This window comes from Melopsittacus undulatus, chromosome 3, assembly GCF_012275295.1.
Source record: "Melopsittacus undulatus isolate bMelUnd1 chromosome 3, bMelUnd1.mat.Z, whole genome shotgun sequence".
In the NCBI taxonomy this organism is placed as follows: domain Eukaryota; kingdom Metazoa; phylum Chordata; class Aves; order Psittaciformes; family Psittaculidae; genus Melopsittacus; species Melopsittacus undulatus.
This window is the reverse complement of record NC_047529.1, coordinates 76169225-76191714: the sequence shown is the minus strand read 5'-3', so window position 1 is coordinate 76191714 and position 22490 is coordinate 76169225. Positions and strand designations below refer to the sequence as shown.

At 39.9% G+C, this 22490-nt stretch overlaps 1 protein-coding gene across 1 annotated transcript in view; it reads left to right on the top strand.

Annotated features, from left to right (window-relative positions):
* Positions 1-22490, top strand: part of SYNJ2 (synaptojanin 2) — a 67845-nt gene that overhangs the window by 28661 nt on the left and 16694 nt on the right. The window contains exons 5-17 of the mRNA XM_034060558.1: positions 1748-1831; positions 3681-3742; positions 7077-7173; positions 10358-10527; positions 10909-10990; positions 11214-11363; positions 11460-11625; positions 13460-13651; positions 15755-15836; positions 16991-17131; positions 19601-19793; positions 21524-21682; positions 21906-22062. Of these exons, the coding sequence (XP_033916449.1) occupies positions 1748-1831; positions 3681-3742; positions 7077-7173; positions 10358-10527; positions 10909-10990; positions 11214-11363; positions 11460-11625; positions 13460-13651; positions 15755-15836; positions 16991-17131; positions 19601-19793; positions 21524-21682; positions 21906-22062 (1735 nt within the window). The remainder of the gene's footprint in view (positions 1-1747; positions 1832-3680; positions 3743-7076; positions 7174-10357; positions 10528-10908; positions 10991-11213; positions 11364-11459; positions 11626-13459; positions 13652-15754; positions 15837-16990; positions 17132-19600; positions 19794-21523; positions 21683-21905; positions 22063-22490) is intronic.

The following is a 22490-nucleotide window of genomic DNA, read 5'->3' as shown; positions in this document are numbered from 1 at the left end:
GTTTGGAAGTCACTGACTCATTTGGTACAACCTGTCCCAGAGAGTATGTGATAAAGAGAAAGAAGGTGGGCCTGCTCACTCCTCCTATAGTCCAACTGCAGGACAGATGCTTCTGAGCACAGAACTGCAAACAGATGCATCAGTGTGTTCCCATGGTTATTAGCTCCTGCACTCAGGTACCATCAGCTACTGGGAGAGCATTTTTTACAGCCGCGTTACTCAAAGTGGGGCAGGCCTTGCAAGAAAGCTTCTCCGAGCAACTCCCTCACTTGCAAGGGGGTTGTGCAAGCATGCAATGTGACAGAGAAGGTTTTCTAATTCATTAGTGTGAGGCCAAAACCATAAAAACATACAGTTTTGCACTACATCTGGGGCAGCCATCATTCTAACACTGACACAGTGCCCCTGACAAAGCCTCTTAAATCTTCTTGGTGAAATGGGGATAGTTGTAAATGCTTTGCAAAAGCATTGTAAAGATTAGTTAGATAAAACTGGTGACAGACTATTTAAATACCCACCTCTCTGGTGTAGCTATGTACTACTTTTCACATGTGTACCTCTAAGAAGTATACACTGGTAGTGATTATATAAATATGAGAAGTCAACATAAATTAAGGCACTTCCCCTGAGCCACCCAGGCTGCACTTCTAGTGGCAAACCTAAAAGCACAAACCACATTCAAGCTGTAGAATAACCTATTTTCACCTTCTTTTCTATTTTGGGAGCTACTAGCTGGCTGGCAGCAGTTGTGCTAAATGATACAATGTGCTTAGAGAAGCAACTACCTGGATGACCTGGATACCATTCCTCCACAAGGCTGCAGAAGACTCATTGTCATGCATGAGATAACAGAGATGTGTATCATGTGTATCATATATCCTCTGTGGAAAACAGCCAGGATTCCATTACTAAGTATAGGTCAGGGGAGTGAGCCAGGCTTTGCACAGTTGCTCTGTGGTCATACTGGGTCTGAAGATAGTATCTTTTGTGCTAAGCTAACATATAATGTAGCATTTGTTTGGGGGCTGGTGGAGGGATAAGGCAAAGGGGTTAGTCAGCCTTTGTATGTAGCACAAATTTGATTCAAAATCAGCTTGTTAACAGTGATCCTAAGAACACATATTAAGGGAAAGTTTGAGGTCTAGTTAGGGAAGGAAATAGGGAATTTGGAGCCTGTCACTGTTAAGCCTCCTGGAAAAGAAGTAGATCACATGCTGTTCACTGTATCTCAGAATGGGAGTGGCAAAGCTGCTGGCTTATTTGGACACTGACAAGGCACAACATGCAGCGCAATAAGAAATAGTAAATAAAGCAAGAGATAAGCTTATCCCACACCTGGCATTACCAATCATCGGTCACAAGGAGCAATGACATTTTGCACAGTTAAGTTTTGAGAGAGACATAGTGAGAGTATATGGTTGGTCTTCCTGAGCGTCTCCACTAGCAGACCAAATCTATCTTCATTGTGGATGAAAGATTCCTTTCTTCTTTGCAGTGTTAGTGTTCTAAATTTTTTGTTATTTCTGGTGAGTAATGAATTGATTCTGTGCGATGACATGAAAGCAAATATGTTGTGCTTTGTTCCACTGCCTGTGAGACTATGGAAAAGTGGCTGAGCAGTAAGTGGATACAGCGAGATACACGGTTTACTTCTTTTACCGTTTGAGTTCAGTGTCGTAATCTGTCACCTTAAGAAGGGGTCACAGACTGATAGATCTAACTGCAGAACTCCTTCCCTTTATTGCAGACAATTTACTTGGATGATGACGTCTCTTCCTTTGTGCAGATCAGAGGTTCTGTTCCACTGTTTTGGGAGCAACTGAGGCTTCAGGTAAATGTACAGTCAAAAAGTCTACCTTACTTATCTCTCTTGCTACTTATAATTCAGAACTTCAGTAGAATTTAATTGGAGTTTTTTATAAAGAGCTGCAAATCTCATTCAGTGAAAATGCTGAGCTCTGTCATTTTAGGTTTACATTGTAGGAAATTCTGCATGTTCAGATAAACAGAACTATATCAGGCAAATGGCTATAGTTAAGTTTAATATTTTCATGTGTTTGTGTGCTTCTACAGGGAGCTATTTGTAAGAGACTGTGTCCTGATGTCCTAAGATGAAACTTACAGCAGTATCTTTATAACATTTTCAGTTTGATTTGGAATAACCTTTCCTTCTAAAATGCTCTGTCGGCTTGATGATACTGATCTCCCCAGTAAAATTTGGAGTATCTAGGAATACCAAGAACTCTCTAGTAGTACATTACCTTGAAACAAAATATAATGTTTGGATGGTGTGTTTGCTGGATATCAGTCAGAAGGGTGATGATGATCTAATCTGATCTTCTGCAAGGCAAAGATGTAGGGTTTTGTTAGGAAATTCATCAAGCCTAGCAGCTTACATTTCATCTGTGACTTATATTTGATATAGTTACAAGATCAAATAAGAATCATCCTAGCACTCTTTGCATTTTCTTAACAGAGGGATAAGCAATTGGAATGAGTATGCTCTTATTTACATATACATTAGTAGGGAGAATGCATAAAATAACTGTTTTTTTAGATACTTTAAAGATTGATACTTTCCTATCATTAAATCTAGCACCTAGGCATTATTCAGAGCTACTAGATTTAGGGCAAAAGAAAGGTGACTAAAAGGTCTGTGGTGTTGTCTGTTAGCACCATCCAGTGCCACACTTGCTTCTTTTTATAAAGCAGGTCTGCCCATATGGTCATGCACATGCCCTGCCCATGATGTAGCTGTATCCAGCACTGTTGTTCCATATGTTATGAAGCCAAAGAGCTTTTTCTGAAGTATTTTTGGCTAGTGGGTAGCATCTCTAGTTAAACTGATTTTTCAACTTTTTAGTAGGGGCACAGTCTGCTTTTTTGGCTAATCTGGATTAGATATGCAGGTTTCATTTATGTTGGTGTATACTCATAACTCTTATGCCTTGGATGTGAATGTGCTGGCACTGATGTTAGAAAGAATTGCAGAAACTAACCTCATGAAAAACAAAGGAAGATGATGAAGTACAGGAAACAATGCATGATCCTATAAATAATTAGCAGTGTAGTTTTTGGAGACGAAAGAAGCTCTCTGCATACTGTAATAACAATAGCTGTAATTCAAAAGGAGTTTAGGGCTCCTGTTGTTGACATATATATTAAAAGTCCTAATAGACTGATGATACAGGATTTCTTCCTTCCTATTTTGAAATGACTGTTCTGATGCTTTTTTTAGTTTGTGTAAATAATGAAAGATGGAAGAACTTGGGACACTCAGCCCATGAAACTGGCATAACTGCAGCCTTTTCTGATGAGGGAAGGGCAGAAAGAATGCTGGGCACCCAGCATATTCGTTTGAGGTGGTGTGGGATATTTGCTAGAGGAAGCTGGTGGAGGGATGTGGTTTGTTTGGCCATAAAAAGATGTGTAGTTATTCCTTTGCTTAATGATAATCATGTTTTCACTTCTAGTTGAAAAAGTTGTTGTCTAATAAAAGCTGTGGATTTTTGTGTTAAGGATATTATGTGTGTGGGTGTGTCGAGTCAGCAGTAGGTGTCTGGTGCTGTTAAAGAGATGTTTTTCTCTGAAGGAATAAGGGAGACATCTAGTGATTTAGGACTCTAGCAGCTTAAGAAGTTATTTTTCTCTTTTTTTTTTCTTCCAATATTTTCTTTTAGGTGGGTTCCCATCATCTAAGGCTTAACAGAGGTCTAGAAGCTAATGCTCCTGCCTTTGACAGGTAAGCTTCATTCCACTTTGGCCATAACACAGCAGCCTGGCATTTAACCAAGATTCCACTTTATGCCTTCATAGCAAATCCTGAGAGGTGCAAAGCATGCAGCCAGTCTCCCAGGTGTTGTGGATTATTAAATGGGTTTACTTCATTTATTCACTCTTTTTTTTGTGCACTTTCCTGTTTTCAATGGTAATTGAATTAATTTGGTCTCCTGGCTTGATTCTGTAAAAGCTAAGAAATACCAAGTAATGTGCAAAAAGAGGGTCCTTGTAACCCTTTGTGAGCCAACAAATGTGAATTTGCATTTAAAGTACACAGAACATGTGTTCTTTACCACTGTAACCCAGGTAATTAAAAAGTAAACACTGCTTCCATTCAATTACAGACTGTTTTTCTTCCCATTGCTATACAGAAATAAGTATCTTATTCTATAATCAGTACTCTGTGATGCTATCGTGCTGATGCTTTTCTACTTTAGCCAAAGAGTGGCTTGTAAAACTTTCTAAACTGTGAAGACTCTGCTTGTCAGCTGGAAACTGTAAAAAAAGCCATGCATTAGCTTGATTCCTTTGAATGTCTTTGAAGTGCTGTCATTTAAGGGCAAAATCCCATGGATATCAGTGGGAACATTGACTGAAAAAGACATGAAGAATTCAGGCTGATAGAATCATAGAATAGTTAGGGTTGGAAAGGACCTTAAGATCATCTAGTTCCAACCTCCCTGCCATGGGCAGGGACACCTCACACTAAACCATATCACCCAAGGCTTCATCCAACCTGGCCTTGAACACTGCCAGGGATGGAGCATTCACAACTTCCCTGGGCAACCCATTCCAGTACCTCACCACCCTAACAGGAAAGAATTTCTTCCTTATATCCAGTCTAAACCTCTGCTGTTTAAGTTTCAACCCATTACCCCTTGTCCTATCACTACAGTCCCTAATGAAGAGTCCCTCACCACCATCCCTGTACCCCCCCTTCAGATACTGGAAGGCTGCTATGAGGTCTCCATGCAGCCTTTTCTTCTCCAGGCTGAACAGCCCCAACTTTCTCAGCCTGTCTTCATACAGGAGGTGCTCCAGTCCCCTGATCATCCTCGTGGCCCTCCTCTGGACTTGTTCCAACAGTTCCATGTCCTTTTTATATTGAGGACACCAGAACTGCACACAGTACTCTAAGTGAGGTCTCACAAGAGGAGAGTAGAGGGGCAGGATCACCTCCTTTGACCTGCTGGTCATGCTTGAAAGTTTTCAATACGTAAGTGCCAGGTCACGTGATTAGTTTCTGGTTTGGCTTGGTTTTGGCAAATTAGAGTTTATGTTGATTTTGGGTAAGGCCTCTTAATTCCCTGATTTCATTTACTACAACTGTTAGCAAACATGATGTTTTTGACTGTTAAGTTTTGCAGCACTGAAGAACCCAAACAGGGATTAGAGCCTAAAGGGACTATGCACCATTAGCAGTCCCTTCTCCAAAGGGTCTTAGCTTACATTCTCCAAGCTTTTTAAGGTTCTTAAATCCAACTGAATTCATATGCCTTTGAGAGTCATGGTCTTGTGGTCATCTGGTGCCATGGTAACTGGCCCTGCCAGTGTCCTTGAAGCTCCATCTTAGAGTTTTGCATTCCACAGCAGAGAGAGTTTATATAAGAAGAAAACAAGAACTTATTTAGCATCCTCTTGTACTGCCCAAGAGATTGAGAGTACCTCAGCAGGGTACTTAGAGTAGCTTTCTTGTAAGAAACATGAACGTGAGTTTGATTGTACTGTTCCTTCTTTCCATTGTGCACAGTAAAGCCTTTGCTTTGATCAGGTTATGGATGTCTCTGCTTACAGATCTGCAAAAGAGAGTCTTTTGAAAATAGGCAAAGAATAAGCAACTGCTTATAAGTAAAAAGACCCTGAAACTTAACAACCTGATACAGCCTTTCTGAGAATGTTAGTTTGGATGTAGCCTATTAAATGTAACCATCTGATAGCGTAATATGTTGAGAAGACACTATGGGAAGTGAATGGTAATGTTGTTAGTGGATCTTTTGTGTCCCCTCTCCCTGGGAAACCCTCAGGCAGCTCTGCTGGCAGTACTTAGGCAGGTGATCTAATCTCCAGCTGTTGTATGGAAGCAATATTGTCAAAGTAGGATTTTGGTGCTGGGATCAGAGAGGTACAAACGAATGGGAAGAGTTGGCATACAGAGAACTGGTAGCAGAATTGGGAACATAAATAGCATCAGAAAGTATAGCCACGTTTCTTAAAGGCCATGATGATAACATTTTCTTTTGTTTATCCCCTTCCATGGTTTTCCTTGGGGCTTGTTTCTGGATATAGGATTTAATGGTGCATGCCAGAAGATGTGTGCTTGCTATTTTCCCAACACTTTGCCATTGCATGTCACTTTGCAATGTTTAAGAGTTTTTAATTTATGTGAGACTTTATTTTTCTTGTCTATTCCTACCCAGCTTCCTTTTAAGTACTACCAAAGTGGTGGTAGTACATGATGGAAGATGGCTTTAAAAATCAACTGTTTTCTAATGAGCCGGCACAACTCCTGTAGCACATGCATGCCAACTGAAAAAAATTATTGGGAGGAGAATGGATGCCTCTGCATCTGGCTAAAAGCTCTTGACTTGAGAGTCCCTAGGTTTTGAGAGACAGCATAGATGCCGAAAAAACCCACCCATGTTATACTTGTCCTATTTTATTTTTCCTGAAGAATCTGGGTCAGGCCACTTGGCTGAAAGGACCTTTGGTCTGATCCAGTGCAGCAGTGCTTATGATTACTAACCTTCCTGCTTAATTTAATTAAGCTGAGAGTGAATGTCTTAATGTTGCAGTAGCTTAGAGATGTTTGAACCTTGTCATCTATGGCATGTGTGTTTGTGCCGCTCTGGCTTTGGCACTGGAGTCCTTGGCCCCATTGCTGCTGTTACCACTTTGTAAGCTCAGCCCTGCAAGATGCTGGGCAATTCCTGTCTAAGTGTAATATGTTTTTTTTTTCTCTTGCTGTCTTTCCTATGTAGTTCCCAGGCTGACAGCCAAGAGGTGGGAGCATACAAAGGACAAAGCTAACAGTGACATAAAAGATCTGGGGCCTGTTTCATAAGATGTCTCTTTCTTTAAGTTCAGTACAGAATACTGTGTCCATTAATTGCATCCTTTCACTGTTTGTACTTTAATAACTCATTGTAAGGAAACTGAGGAAGATGTCTGTAGCTGCTGTGGCTGAAACTTTCTGCTGGATGGAGCACCCAGTGATCTTGACCTCTGTATTTTAAAAAAGGTAGTAGGCAACATAACATGGTTTTGTTTAGTACCAATTATGGTTACTTTTGCTGTAGGCATATGATGCTTCTGAAAGAGCAGTATGGAAAACAAGTGATCGTTAACCTGTTGGGAAGCAGAGGAGGGGAGGAGGTGCTCAACAGAGCTTTTAAGGTAAAAGCAATATTTATTTTTTTTAACTGCTGATTTCCCCTGAGCCTCCATGTTCTTCTGTTTTCCTTCTGGCCCAGCAGGTGATGAATAGTTTATCTAAAGAAACTGTTACCTCTTTATTAGAGATTACATACTGGGAGGGTGGTGCTTTATAGTCTCATGGCTTAATTTCCAGCTCTGCCTTCATGCTTATTTCTTCACAAGTTTGTGCACTTTCTCTTTGATCAGGCTTTAAAAAAATATTGCCTTAATTCACCTAAGAGTAGTTCTCATTTGCAAAAATGAATTGTGGTCAGCTTTGTCATAGTATGTACCTGTGCAGTCAGATGCCTGATGGAATTGCTGGAACTGCTTGGGGGCCAGGTCTTGACCCTGGCTCACAGAGCATACACCAGCTGTCTTGCTCTGATTTTAATGGGAAATAGCTATCTTGCACTGATTGTGATGGGAATTAGTTGCCTGAGTACCACATGACAGTGATGCATGGAGAGAGGTTTTCCTGGCCCCTAAATGTTCGCAGGCACAACTAATACCTGAAAGCAGGAATGTCAGGCATTGTAGAATTAAAGCTGCACTGAGTTTTAGTGCAATATTACCATGGCCAGATTTTTAAAACTAATGTGAAGACACAGATTGTCACAGAGTGGGGTCTGCAGCAGTGAAATAGGTGTCTAAATCTGGTGGGAGATTGATGGAAGTCTGCCTCTGAAACGCCTGTTGCTTTAGAAATCCAGTACTTTGGAGTATGTCTCTCTAAGAATAATATGAAGAATGGTTGAATTACACACCTGTAATAAGTGTTATGTATTTATCATTGGTAAAGAATTATATAAGTCTGAGATCAAATGTTTACTGTGTGAAACTAAGCAAAATGAACATTGTAGTTAAATAGAGGGATTTGTTTCCCTCTCTGTTGGAATAATATACTTGAGACTAGGAGTGGCTGGAGGGTTTTGGCAGTTTTTCTGTATGACCATTTCCTCCTCCTCCAAAAAGAGCTGGGAAGGACTCTCAGCTTTCCAAGTGGAAACTGACAAAGTGAAAGTCTTCATCTGTACAGAATATGGCCAAAGAGAGTATTTGTGACTAAGGCTTGCAAGGCAATGAGGAAGCTACAGAACTGAAGTCTGGTCCTAGCTTCTGTTTTCAGCTTCTTCCTGAATTACTGCATGACACAGCTAAGCCTTTATAATGTCCTGTTTTCCCTAGCTTTAAAATAGTTTTTATAGTTTATTTTGCAAAAACACTGACATTAAAGGGTAAGAGAGAATCACTTCTGAATGCTCAAATAACTTATGAGGATACGATTCTGACATTTCTTGTGAATTTAATGCTGATATTTTATCAAACTCCGACGACCTTTAAGACCATGTTCATGGCAAGTACCATACAACCAGAAGTCAAGTCAGAAACAGGGCATCTCTAGAATAAATACATTGCATTTGTTCATTTAGTTTAACGAAATACCAGTTTTGTTTAAATCTTAAAATTTACCCCTGCTTAAAAAAAAAAAGAAAAATTATTAAAGCATTTTGTGAGCTGAAAAAGTTAAGGCTGGCAGCACATGAACTTGGAATTTTGTACCCATTTGAAACAACCACCTCTTGGTCTTACCTTTGTGTTTTAGTAAATGGATGTTTGGAGAGACTGTAGTTAATTTTTACTTAAATGATTTTAAAGGGCTTGAATTAAAAGTAAACTAATTTATAAGGAAATGGTTTGGAATAAAAGCTTTTCTCCTCTTCTGTCATTGGTTTATTTCTTTGTTTCTCTATCTTCCTTTGCTTGTATTCCTTCCTTTTCCTCCAGCTTTTGCTGAAGTCTTAGTAATTCTTATCAGGGTTGGTTCAAAATATTCTTGCAATTACTGCTGCTGGGTTCCCTTGATCAGAATATCACCACTACCATTCATTTATACAACAGGAACAAGTGAAAATTTGTAAATGACCAACTTAGCATCAGCTGTTGCCAGACTGAAAATCAGTACTGTTCCCAGTAATGCTGTTCCTCCCATAATCATTCTCAATAACAGATGTAATTATGTTTACAGTAAAAGCAGTGCTGTAGCTGAGAGTTAGGAATACTCTGACAATGATCTACACCAACGCAGTGGGTAAATGTCCTCCTCAAGTGTGTTACTACTGCCAACAGCTGTAATGGGAAGTTGAGGTGTCAACAACAGAGAAGTGGATACCAAGTGTTTTGGCTTTTGTAACAGTGTAATGAAATAGATTTTGCGCATCTCCCTCCAAAACCATGCAACACCTTTAAATTTGTTTCTGCAGGGAAGGCTTAATGGCTTACTTGATATAATTATACTGGTGTAACTGCTGTAACTGTACACTTTTAATGTAGTATCACAATTGTTTTGTTCAGTTTGTGTCATAATCTAAGTGGAGAAAAGAATCCATCTCTTGGGATGAGAATGTGCAGGAAGAAAGGGAGTAGACAAAGACATGCTTAGTTAGAGTTAATGTAACAGTTTTCTCTGGCTTTGTCATGGAGAGCAGGATGTCTTATTGTTGTATCTATTACAGATAATGAAATTCGTGGTGATTACAGAAATGTGTGTGAGGTCATTGCAATTGGAGATGAAATAATGAGGCTATTTGTGCCTCTTCTTTCACTTTTGTGGTTTACCACAAACATTTTATAGTACGTTTCCTGGGATATAAATTTCTTTTCTTACTTCCTTCCCAGGCAACTTCTGCCTAAGTTTAGGGCCATGTTTTTCCATGTGTTTGCACTTCAGGAATGGTTAAAACAGTACACCCATGCACTGTTATGCTCTTCTACTTTAAGCAGCTCTGGATACCCTTCTCATCAGGGTCCTGGTCCTGAGGTTGCCCAGAGCTGTATACCTTGCGCTCAGAGGTAGCAGCTCACTGCTGCAGGGCTACCACTAGCCAAGGTGCAGACAGCAACAATTCTGAAATATACTTTGCAGTTACAGTTTGAGTTTCTCTGCCAAAAATTGGAGTCTAACAATCCAGATTAGTTTTGGAAAGAAAACAAATGGGGGACTTCAGTTGCTTTTTTCACGTCTGGCCTTTCAAAATTCCCAACAAACTTCTCAGTATTCAAAGCATGATAAACAGTAAGCTCAGTAATGATAAACGCACACTGGTATCAATTCCTACAGTGTGGCTTCAGCAGAATTTGGTTTCCTCCTTTATCTAAATAGAAACTGCTATGGGCTTCTTCACATGCGGCGGACACTCCTATGATAAACTTTGACTACAAGTTTGCAAAAGGTGGGAAAACAGAGAAACTGGAAAATTTGCTGAGGCCTCAGCTGAAGTTGCATTGGGAAGAGTTTGGAACCTTCACAAAGGGCGAGAATGTAAGTCCACGGTGAGTGTCCCTGCCCTTCTGTCCCAGCATAGCAAGGCACCACCTAATTGGTTTCTTGCTGTGTTTGGACCATGAGTGTAAATGATGATCTTGAAATATGATTTTGAGACAAAGTGTAGTCATGGCACTAAATAGATGATTTGCTTAGCTGTATCTCCATTGTTTGGAATCTGCAAAATTACCAGTGCATGGATTTGCTAATACAATGTTGCAGATGTAGTTAAATAATTAGACAATTTAATAGAATACATTGTGCATCATCAAAATGTGGGTGGGATATTCAAGCTGAATATTTGATGATTTTGTTCAATCAATTTACTATTAGATATTATTTTAAAATATACCTTTTTTCCTCCCTCCTCTTGTGTTTGGTTACCAAAGTCTGCAGACAGGTACTTTTCGAATTAATTGCTTGGACTGCCTGGATCGTACTAATACCGTTCAGTCCTTCATTGCACTGGAGGTGAGTTTGTCAGGGGGCCTTTTGTGGAAACATGTACTGCATACATGGTCTGTTGCATGGCAAATATGAGAAAGAGGGCATGAGCCTCATTTATACAAGTCTGTTTTGCCAGTCCTGTGATAAAGAATAGTACTGGCTGGAATACTTAAACTGAGGATAAAAAGCAAAAACACATTTAAGAACAATGTTGCTGTTGTTTTTTCTCCTTCTGCACCTAATCCAGATCCTGCTTGCTCAGTTAGAGAGCCTTGGGTTGAACTCTAAATCTGTAATTGAGCGTTTTGTGGAATCCTACAAAGTAATGTGGACTGTCAACGGTCGTAATCTGAGCAGAGTATCCACAGGCAGTCGTGCCCTTGAGGGGAAGAACAAGGTAAAAAACCCAGCAAAACTGTTTATTCACAAGTAAAGAAAGATATCTGATTTACTCTTTGGTGACATTCGCACTGATGATTCCTGTCCAATGCAGGTTGGGAAGCTCAAGGATGGTGCCCGCTCTGTGTCTCGCACTATTCAGTCAAATTTCTCTGATGCAGTAAAGCAGGAAGCCATTAAGTTGCTGCTCATGGGTGACTTCTTCAGCGAGGAATATGCAGACAAAGGCAAGATGCTCATGGACCACACTGCACTGCTGGGTGAGGCTGGTGTAAATCCTTCGCTTTTCTTTTGTGTCTCTTTTTAGCTATCAGATATAATCAATAGCACCCTTTTGAAAAAATCAATAAGCAAGCTACTTTTACACATATCTATTGTTTAAAGCCATGCTTTCAAGTGACTGTAGCACAGCTCTGTGTGTTTTAATTCCACTATGCTTATTTTTCATATTTTTTTGGACTTCTGAGTATGTCTACTTTTTGATGGTGATCTCCTCTGATAGTTTAGAGGGGTTGGACCAGAGGGAAAGATTTTAGGGCTGTATTCCCCGCCTGGTCCTGAGTTTGTCTTGAGAATGTCTCTTGAGCTCAGACCTTTTATCTCCTTACTTTTGGCCTGTGGTTTGCACATGCTTTTAGCATTTGGATCTTTAAAAGCACAATTAAATCAACATGGTGGTTCATCCCCTGCTTTACTCCAGAGCCCTGATAGTCCACAACATACACATATTGGTTTGCACCTGTCTAGGGTAAACCACCTTATCTCTCTCTGAGAAAATACTTGTATGCAAAATATAGGATAATTGCACCCACAAGCAGTATCATGTGGTCAGTTTACTTTAAAGAACTAGCAGATATTAGTAGGATAGACTTGAAGCATTCAGCACCACTTCAATCCTGGGGCTGTTCCCTGATGTGGACCACAAGCAAGATTATAGATAGCTTCTCCACGCCTGATTGCCAATGAAAATCAGGTAGTTAAAGATTAAGGTTACCTCAGTTGCTCAAAAGAAGCACACTGCTAATTTTCTGTACTCCCCCAAAATAAGTGAATTATAGCAGTTTCCTGTGAGGAGTTCTGACCAGGCAAGAGAGCCACAACAGTGCTAGATTTGGACTCGTGTAAGACTCTGGTCTCTGCATTTCCCTTCACACTCTAAACTTTTTAGGGCTTCAGTTTAATTCATAACTTGTGACATGCTTGATTACTTGTCCTAGTTTTGGCTAGGATAGAATTAATTATCTTCCTAGTAGCTGGTCTAGTGTTGTGTTTTAGTATGAGAATAATGTTGATGACACACCAATGTTTTTAGTTGTTGCTAAGTAGTGTTGATACTAAGTCAAGGACTTTTCAGCTTCTTAAACTTCCCTGCCAGCAAGAAGGCTGGAGGGGCATAAGACGCTGGGAGGGGACACAGCCAGGACAGCTGATCCCAACTTACCAAAGGATATTCCATACTGTATGACATCATGCTCGGTATATAAACTGGGGGGGAAAGCTGGCCAGGGGCTGCTGCTCGGGAACTGACTGGGCATCAGTGGTGAGCAACTGCATTGTGCATCACTTCTTTTGTATATTCAGACTTATTATTATTGTTACTATTATCACTTTAATTATGATTTTCTTCCTTTTCTGTCCCATTAAATTGTCTTTATCTTGACCCACAAGCTTTCTTACTTTTTCACCTCTTTCCCCCATCCTGCTGTGAGGGAGGGAGGAGAGTAAATGACTGTGTGGTGCTTAGTTGCCAGAGGGGGTTAAATCACAACATCACTGTAGGCTTGACTAAAAAGGTTAAAGGAGGAAAAATAATTTGTTTGCTTATTACTTGAAGAAGTGCAGGAAAATGTATGCTGAAACTGAGTGAATGGCCCTTCAGAGGCTTTCAAAGGGTGCCTGGTTTCTGGAAGAGAAACTCTAGCTATTTTGTAGTTAATGCTGTTGCCATTGGAGTTATTCCTTAGCTTTTGTGTTGCTGCTGCTAGATTAATGTCATTATTTCACACTGGTTGTGTTGTTTCTGTTTGTATGCTTTCTGTCCTTTTACAGCACATTCTTTTACACACCCTCTTTCTCTTTCCTCTTTTTCATCAGTAACTCCAAGTATTTTGAAGGCCATGTCGGAGCGTCAGTTTGAATTCACAAGCTTCAAGCGTGTTCGTGTTGCCACAGGGACCTGGAATGTGAATGGGGGGAAGCAGTTTCGAAGCAACATCCTTGGTACCAGTGAGCTGACAGACTGGCTGCTGGATTCTCCCAAGCTCTCTGGAGTTTCTGAATTTCAGGGTAATACTTCACAGTCAAAATATGTAAGCAGTATTTGCTGGCATCTCTGGAGACAGTGAGTTGGGACACATGACTTGACCAGCTGTTCTTTCCAAAGGCAGTGCATCTTGGAGGGCATTTTCTGTCAGTTCTTAGGGGTGTGGACTTGTGCTGCCTTCCTGCAGCAGTAGAATCATGTCTGAAGAGTTTCTGACAGTCAGAGCAACTCCTTAGTTTATACCATGTGACTGTTTTGAACCTTCAGAAGTCAGAGGTCTCTTTCATGCTATCATGGTGTGTATCTGCTTATTCTGTATTCCATATTTCATTTTCTTCTTCCATATTCTGTTCTTTGTTTTTTCATTGTAAGTGGGAGCTACATTCTTACATGCCCTCAGAATGTCCACTTGGTTTTTATCTGGAGCTAAACATACCTGTACAATCTGAACTCTGAAATTGTCTGGAAATGTTACTATCAAAGCCTTCAGACAAAAAGATTTATTTTTTTGAAGGCAATTTCCTTTTCAGTATAGAAAGCTCTTATACTTGTGGCTTGCTTAAATTGGCTGCTGAGTTTCTTACTTACAGAACAAGGTCAGATATTGCAATTGATCTACAGATTTTATTAAGGAAAATAAAAAGTGAATGTTCTGCCATTTAAAAATTGAGTGGTTACAAAACTATGGCAAAACCTCTGTTTTTTTTATTACAGTGGAACATTTAGCTTCCTGCAGGCATCAAAGGAATAGTCCTGTGCCTAACCTTGAAGCTCAGGAATTCATTCTCCAAATCTTTGGCTACTTGCACAAGTTGTCTTGTTTGAACCCCTAGTGCTTAGGTGCATGGATATGTGACTAGGTGCAGACCGCTCTACTCTGAGCACCTTAGGTGGGTGATTGGTCCAGTCTGTTTCAGGAACAACTGAGATGTGTTAGCGTATGGCTGTGTTTGTGATATTAAAATCTCTTGAGTGCTTGTCATGTGCTAGCCTTGCCAAGCCTTCCCCTGAGACAACTGGAGAAGCAAGACTGCATGGTACATGCAATTGTAATGTGGTAGGTATAAGCAGCTTCTGGAAGAGAGCTGACTAATGTGAACAGAGCTAGGGTGTGACCATGCAAATGTCTGTGCTCGTGGTAATGTTAATGCAGTGCCTACACAAATGGGTAAGTAATTCAAAGACAAATGTCCAAAATTATTAATGAGAAATGCACATGTGACAGTGCCTGTCATGTTAAGCCAGTAAATGAGACTAGCTGTCATCTGCTAGTTTCACCCTTGTGCCTACAGAGAGTTGCTGCATATTTTACTTCTTTTTCTATTCTTGTTTTCTGGGGCATATCTGATTTAGGCTCTTATGGTTGTTTGCTGTTTAGGTCTTCATGTTGAATTAAGTTCCTGTTACCTTGGCCATATGACAGTTCAAAAAACCCAAAAAATTATAATCCCTTTAGGCAGTGAACAGACCTGATGGGTCAACTGATATACTGCACAATATGAGAGCATTTGATCTTTGGTGTTTTACCATAGGCCTAGGCCAGGGAAGGAAGGGTCACTGTGCTCTGGAGTGATCTTACCCAACCTTAGGTATGGGTGATCATCTAAGATCTCAGAAAAAAAAAGAAGAATCTTCAAAGTCTTCCTTAAGCTGGTAGATAAATTTACTAAAGGCATTGACATGGAAGTGACATACTGGTGTCTGCCCAGTAAGTGCAGTTCCATAGGATTGGTGTTGAAAAGTAAAAGCATATTGAGTAAAATGGCAAAGGGATGAAAGATGGTGGGTAGTGAGATGATGTGGCTTTAGTGATGAGTAGGGTGAGGGAGAGAGAGCATTGAATATTTTCTCATCTTAACACAGCTACGGTATAATGCTCTTTCCTGAACTGCTTCCTGCAAGAGAGATGGAGACCAACTGGTGAGAGAAAAGCAGGAAAAAAATTCAGAGGAACTGCAGGGGTTGTTTTGTGAGATTAGATTAAAGGAATTATGAATATGTATAGCCTGGCAGGGGTTACACAAGCTAGAACTACAGGAATGATCTCTAACAGAAATCAGAATACAAGTTATTAGAAGAAATAACAAAATAGTAATTCTTGCATGACTTTTCCTTTTTACCAACAGATGATAACTTCCCTCCTGATATATTTGCAGTGGGGTTTGAAGAGATGGTTGAATTAAGTGCAGGGAATATTGTGAATGCCAGGTAGGTAAAAACAAAACAAAACAACAAAAAAAATAAAAGCCATCAACAAAACATGAAAACAAAACAAAAAAACCAAAACCAAAACAAACACAAAAACCCAAATGACCAACAAAATAAACCCTCAAACCACAAGTCAATACAAAACAACAACAAAAAACCCACCATCACGACCCTCTCCCCCAGAGGAACCAGCCAGCCAAAAGCCTCTAGTTGTTCTTTTTTATGGTCAGATGTACTTCTGTATATGCTGTACAGATGTACTTGCTTCCAAGCTTGTTGCTTGTAATCATAGCTGGAAATACATTTGCCATTAACAAATGGCACTGGGAAGGTGTTTGAAGTGCTGTTTTTCTGTGAACTTCTGTACAGTGGAGTATATGTTTCTAAATCTCTTAAATCAACATTGGCAGAGAAGAATTCTGATAGTTGACACTGATTTAATGCTTGTCCTTAAATCCCTGTCTGATGCTGGAAAAATGTGCTCAGTGACTGCAAACATAATTGGCATTCTTGTGGGAATTTTAAAATGAATTAAATGTTTCTATGGCTAATTGTGTTTATGAAAACTATGGCTAGAGAAGGAGTTAAAGGCAAAGCCTGAGCTTGGTATGTCAGCATGCACAGTAGGCTGTTGTGTATACTGGTCCTTTTGAATCTGAATTGGGGTGGAAGAAGTTTCCAATGTGGATCCATCAGGATGACCAGTTAGTTTTCTGTTTTGGGAATGGCAAGTTACAGCTACAGTCATCTCCCACTCAGGGAAGATCTCCTTTTCTCTGTGACCACAAGAAATCTTACAGTTCATGAGATTGACATGTATTTTTGTTTTTATGGCTATGATTACTATAATCTGCTTCAAGTTATCCCCAGTGAATAGGGATATCAAGCATCATGTGAGCATGGATCTTTCTAAGCACAGTAGACAAAAAGCCTCTCATGTTTCTGTGTGCTGTGTCTGGGCTCACTGACCCTGCTAACTCTGGACTGGCTCACAAGGAAGTATTAATCTGTCTTTGCCATGCACCTGTCCTACAGTACTTTCAGTTCCACAGCCTAATGGATGTCTGTAAAGCTGAGGCACTATTAATCTGCTCATTTTATTGACTGTATGTGGTTTCTTTTGATTCCATTAAATGATTTTATGTTTGTTCCAGTACAACGAATAGAAAAATGTGGGGAGAGCAGCTTCAAAAAGCAATTTCCAGGACTCATCGCTACATTCAGCTGACATCAGCACAGCTCGTTGGTGTTTGTCTTTTCATCTTTGTACGACCATATCATGTCCCCTTCATCAGGTAAAAAACAAAACAAGAAAACCCAACCACCCCACCCAACCTGTATTTGCAGTAGCGTCTTTGTTGGAGTATGGCCAGTGAAGGATGGGGCTGGTTTTTCAGGTTGATGGGGCTGTGCAAACCTGGTTTCTGGTCTCTGCTCAGTGTGGGGGACAGACATGTTTCCCAGCAGCTGCAGGCTAGAGTCCATCCTGCTGAGTAGCACAAAGGCCAGGCAGCCCCAGTATCTTCCTCCAGTTCAGCTGAGAAACCAGGCATGCTTGGACAGTCAGGGTGTACCTTGTTTGGGTGCTATCTTTCTGGAGAGAGAATGACCTGAGCTAGTAAGTCCAAGAGTTCAAGTGAAGGCAAGTGCCTCTGCCTCAAGGACATGTTTTACAGGGCTAGTTCCAGACCTGAAAAGAATGGTGGAAAATGTGGAAAGGGAAGTGGGGGAAAGAGAACTATTTTGCCACGTGACATTTTATAGAACCAAAAGCTTTTAGGGCCCCCTAAATGTTTGTCTCTCCCAGATGTTACAAGAACCAAAACCATGTGCCTAGTCAGGAGGGTTCAGAGCTGTGTGTCCTCAGCTTGCTAGTACCAGTGGCCCTGGAGACTGATCAAACTCCTCTTGCCCCTAGAAGATTACCAAGCCACAGGGGATATCCACATTAAAATGCAGTGGTCAGGAATTGTGCAAGGTGAGCATAAATAGGTAGGAAATTAGTAATTAGCCAAAACTACCTTTGGGCATCTGTCTGACCTTGAAGTCTGGAGTTGTCCAATCAGTGCCGTGTACCCCATATTAGGGCACTGATAGGGCACTGCATTTTGTGATCAAAATATCAAAAGCTGCCTCTTTCTTCCTTCTGATCTCTTATCCACTGAGCAGATCAGTGCAGAGCTTGTTCAACATCGAGTGCTGTAGGCTAAGCAGAGTAATGTAATCCAGGTAACTGGTGGTCTTGCATTGCTACCTTCCCAGTAATCTTTCTTCAACATGATTTTAAAAAATTACATGTTTCTGCTGTCATGAAGCAGTCCAGAGGAGAATTGTGTCTGCCAGTTTTTTACTTTTCATCTGGCTTAGAAGAAATTTGAGTAATCCAGCAGGAAGTGCTTAGCCTAAATAAAAATCAGAAGCAAAACAGCACAGTGGCTCTGCTGCAGCTGTCAAACTGGATGTAACCCTTTGAAACTCCAGAGGAAGAGGGAAGGGTTCAATGTTGGTAATCAGGTTTCATGAGTTAATGCTGATGTGCTGCTATGTGTTAGGTGAGTCTAATAAAACGTAGCCTGTATGCTTGTGTAGTTTTTTCCCATGCCCAGAAAAGGAAAACAAAAATTATCAGAAGTGCAAAAGAAGGCTTTTGTGCTTACAGAAAAAAAAGCTTAAGCTTTTTTGCTTACCTGAGGGTCTCTTCTGGTAGTTTTCTGCAGTCATGAAAAGAGAGAAAAAGAGGGAGAAAAAAAAGATAGAAAGGTGGGGAGAGAAGAAAATCAAGAAGGGAGGTAAGAGAGCTTAGTATCTTACATCATTCAGATCATTAATGCCTGACAGTAACTGAAAAAAAACTTAGTAATTTTCCACCTGCCTCTTACTTTAGCAAGTAATATTCTAGTCCAAAACTGCTTGACTTATGTCTAGAAAGTAGTATTTTCTCACTAGGAAGGGCATGCGTGGTGCTGGGGTTAGTTACAGCGATGATCTCATCATTTACTTACCTGATCAGAGAGGCATGCTTTATTCTCAGAGTAGACTGGCCATCTGGGAAAAAGTATCCTGCAAGCAGGTGGTCTTCTTTGCCAAGTCATTTTTCTGTAGTGAAATGTATGCTAATCATGACATTGAAATGCCATGTAATTAAGAACATAAAGACCATAAGCAATTTGTCATCAGTACAGAACTCATTTTAGGAGTTAGGTATAAATAGTTGTATCCAATAATCACTGATTTTATTGCATCTGATTTAACAAATTATGGGTTATGATCTTTAATTGACTGAAAAATCTGGCACCAACTGCGAAGTTGGCTTTTTACATGTAATAACACTAATGAAATTGTTAACAGCCTGAAAAACAGATTGCCGTATGTTCAAAAACAAAAGGAAATGTAATAATAAACTTAGCTATTGTCTGTATTTTAAAGATCATAGTAGATTTAAACGTGAAAAATATGTTCTGTAGAAATTCCCAATATTTTGGAAATAGTGTCTTGCATGTCTGTTTGGAAGAGATAGAAAGAGGAGAGAAATACATTCAAATAGTTTTATTTATGTGCTATTGTATTATACTTACTTTGAAACACAAGTATGTAAACATAATAAACTAAAAGATGAGCCTAAGACAAGTTTTCTGGAGGGCAGAAGACATGGCATTCTAAACTGGCTTTTCCTTTATGTTGCAGTCAAACCTGATTGAATGTTTGCCCCTGCAGCCTTTTACTCTCTTATCTTTCTATTTTTACTTTTTTTTTTTTTAATATAGGGATGTAGCAATAGACACTGTGAAGACAGGAATGGGAGGAAAAGCTGGAAATAAAGGGGCAGTGAGCATTCGTTTTCAGTTCTATAGTACTAGTTTCTGCTTTATATGCAGTCACTTAACTGCTGGGCAGACTCAGGTGAAAGAAAGAAATGAAGATTATAAAGAAATCACACAGAAACTCAGCTTCCCAATGGTAAGTGTATGTGCATGTATGCTAAAAAAAATGAGATAAAGGCTGTATCTTTGCATTATGAAAGCTGGTCTCAGGCTGCCTTTGATGACAGGTCATGTCAAAGAAGTCATCTCAGTGCTATGGAGAATGGGCTTATAGGACAATGGTAAAACATTTCACAAGAGACCAGATACCACCCAACATAGCACTCACTTTACAAAGGTACTACCACTTTCAAAGAATATAGTTGCTGCAGTACTTGAAAAGTCCTTGCATTTGAGCAGTTTTGAAGTTTATCTTTCACAAAGGTGCAACTTAACTGACAAATCTGTAAGGCCTCATGGATAAGATCTGGGTGTCTGGTTAGAGAGCATGATAACAATAGCACTTGCTGGCACTAGTTAGTAACAGTACCTAAAAGACCATTCATGCCACTCAGAACATCAGTGCTTTAGCTGCTCCTGCTCAGGTATGACATACCAGTTTTCGGTCACTGACATGGTACTTTCTGTTCCCTTCACTTTGTCCTCACAAATGTGTCACTTCCAAGGAAAGCTGTTTGGCTTTCCTCAGTGTGTGGCAAGTAGGCTTAGCTGCTTTAGCTGCACTATTGTATGTGTATGAATAACTTTTTCCCTAAATTACGTCAAATCAATCATCCTAGTGTTTTATTTCACACTTGTCTCTTCAGGCCAGTAGATGACTCATGCGATTTAGTAGCAGTGCTCCTTTGCTTCCTTCAATGTTGGTTGCTTTAATTTCCACAATATTTTGTTTCTCAAACCTCCCTGGAGAGGTCCTAAACCAAGGAGGGAATGGACCAGCTTGTGTATTCTGGTTTGTCAGCAAAAGATGGCACTTAGGTTGCAAAGCATAAAATTTTAACTTCCTGTTGTTTGCAAGGTTTAGAGGCTTGGCACGTGAAGCATATCAATAAGTTGTTTTATGTAAGAACTAACACTGGCAGTCTGGACGTCCTGCATAGAATATCTGTTCCAAATGGCCATAAAGTTGTGCTCATGGTAGTTTTTTCCTTCTAATACCTCATTAGCTATTTTATGTCCCTTACATTGGCAATAGCTAATGTGCCTGTGTTTGTAATGCATAGAAAGAGTGCCCTCTAGTGCTGTGACAGCCACAGCTCTGGCACGATTTCTGTACAAATCTCTGGCTATTAGAGGTTTATAGCTTAGCTGGAAGAAGGAAAAAAAAAAGCCAGGAAGACTGGTTAGAGGATGGGATGTAAAATTTAGAACTGGAGTGAATTTTCATTGACGTTTTATTTCAATACATTTACCAAACTGCAACATGCACATAAGATCAAATTTGGAACTTGTTCTTACTCAGAGCCTATGTCATTGGATATGCCTTGGTAGCAGAAGCATATTTTGTGTTATATTTAGAATATGTAAATATATGTGGGTGAAATGTGTTAGGGAAACAAGTGTATGTTTTTAATATTAATGACAGCCAAACTGTGAATATAAAGCAGGGGTCCTGGCTTAGACATACCTTCAGGAAACAGGGAGCACAGCCTGAAACTCTTGTTTACAAATTCAGCTCAGCTGGATGCAAAAGACAGTGAAGGAACTGTTTCATTTTAGCACAAGATGGATTTTAACAAATCGAATGTGACAAATAGGTCTGGTATTTAGTAATTCAGAGCAACTGGGTTCTATATTTCAATGCATTTAAAATGTGTTTTCATTAATGTGATTTAACCTTAACAGTATTCTGTACCTCCAAACTAGGGGCAGAGCATGTTCTCACATGACTATGTCTTCTGGTGTGGTGATTTTAACTATCGCATTGATCTAACATATGAGGAAGTGTTTTATTTTCTCAAACGTCAAGACTGGAAGACACTTTTGGAATTTGATCAACTACAACAGCAGAAATCCAGTGGAAAAGTAAGGCAGTGTGTCTCCTTTACTTGAATTCCTGTATTTTGGTTCAGTCTAGTTCCTTAAGAGAGTAAACAAAGTTGCATTTTCCAGACCCTTGTTTTTAGTACATGAATGTACTAATTTGGTTAAAAATCAGAACGTTGTTTGTTTGCAAGGAAGCAGATACATGACAATGGCACCTACCTCATCTGTGATTTGATCAAAGATATGGTATTTGTCTTCATAGATTTTTAAAGACTTCCATGAAGGGACTATTAATTTTGGACCAACATATAAATACGACGTTGGCTCAGAGGCTTATGATACAAGTGATAAATGCAGAACCCCAGCTTGGACTGACAGAGTGCTTTGGTGGAGAAAGAAACTGCCATTTGAAAAAACAGGTGTGTAAGGTCTTTCCTCCTCCTTTATCTGAAAGTTGTTTTAGATTTCATCCAGAATCCACATAAGGGGATTTAATCTAGTGAATGGTGAAGAACGGAGTTAGTGAGTTCTGGGCTGTCAGTTGTCTTTAGGTGGGTCCTGTAGGCTTTGTCAAATTGCAGTAGTTTTACTCCAGCAGATACTCTTTCAGCTTCACTGGAATAACTTGTAGGGCTAGAAAGAGCCATTTCTTCATGTGAACAAAGGGCTCATGCTAGAGAATTAAAAGGTGCTGGGAGTTTGCTCAGGAAATGAAAATAATCCAGCTATAGCAATCTCAAAATTATCCTGTTGTTTTTCAACAGAATCATTAGTCCACATAAAATTCCCATGTTCTAATGGCTAGGTTGTTGCCACTGTTGTTCTCAGCAGATGTATAAGCACTTTT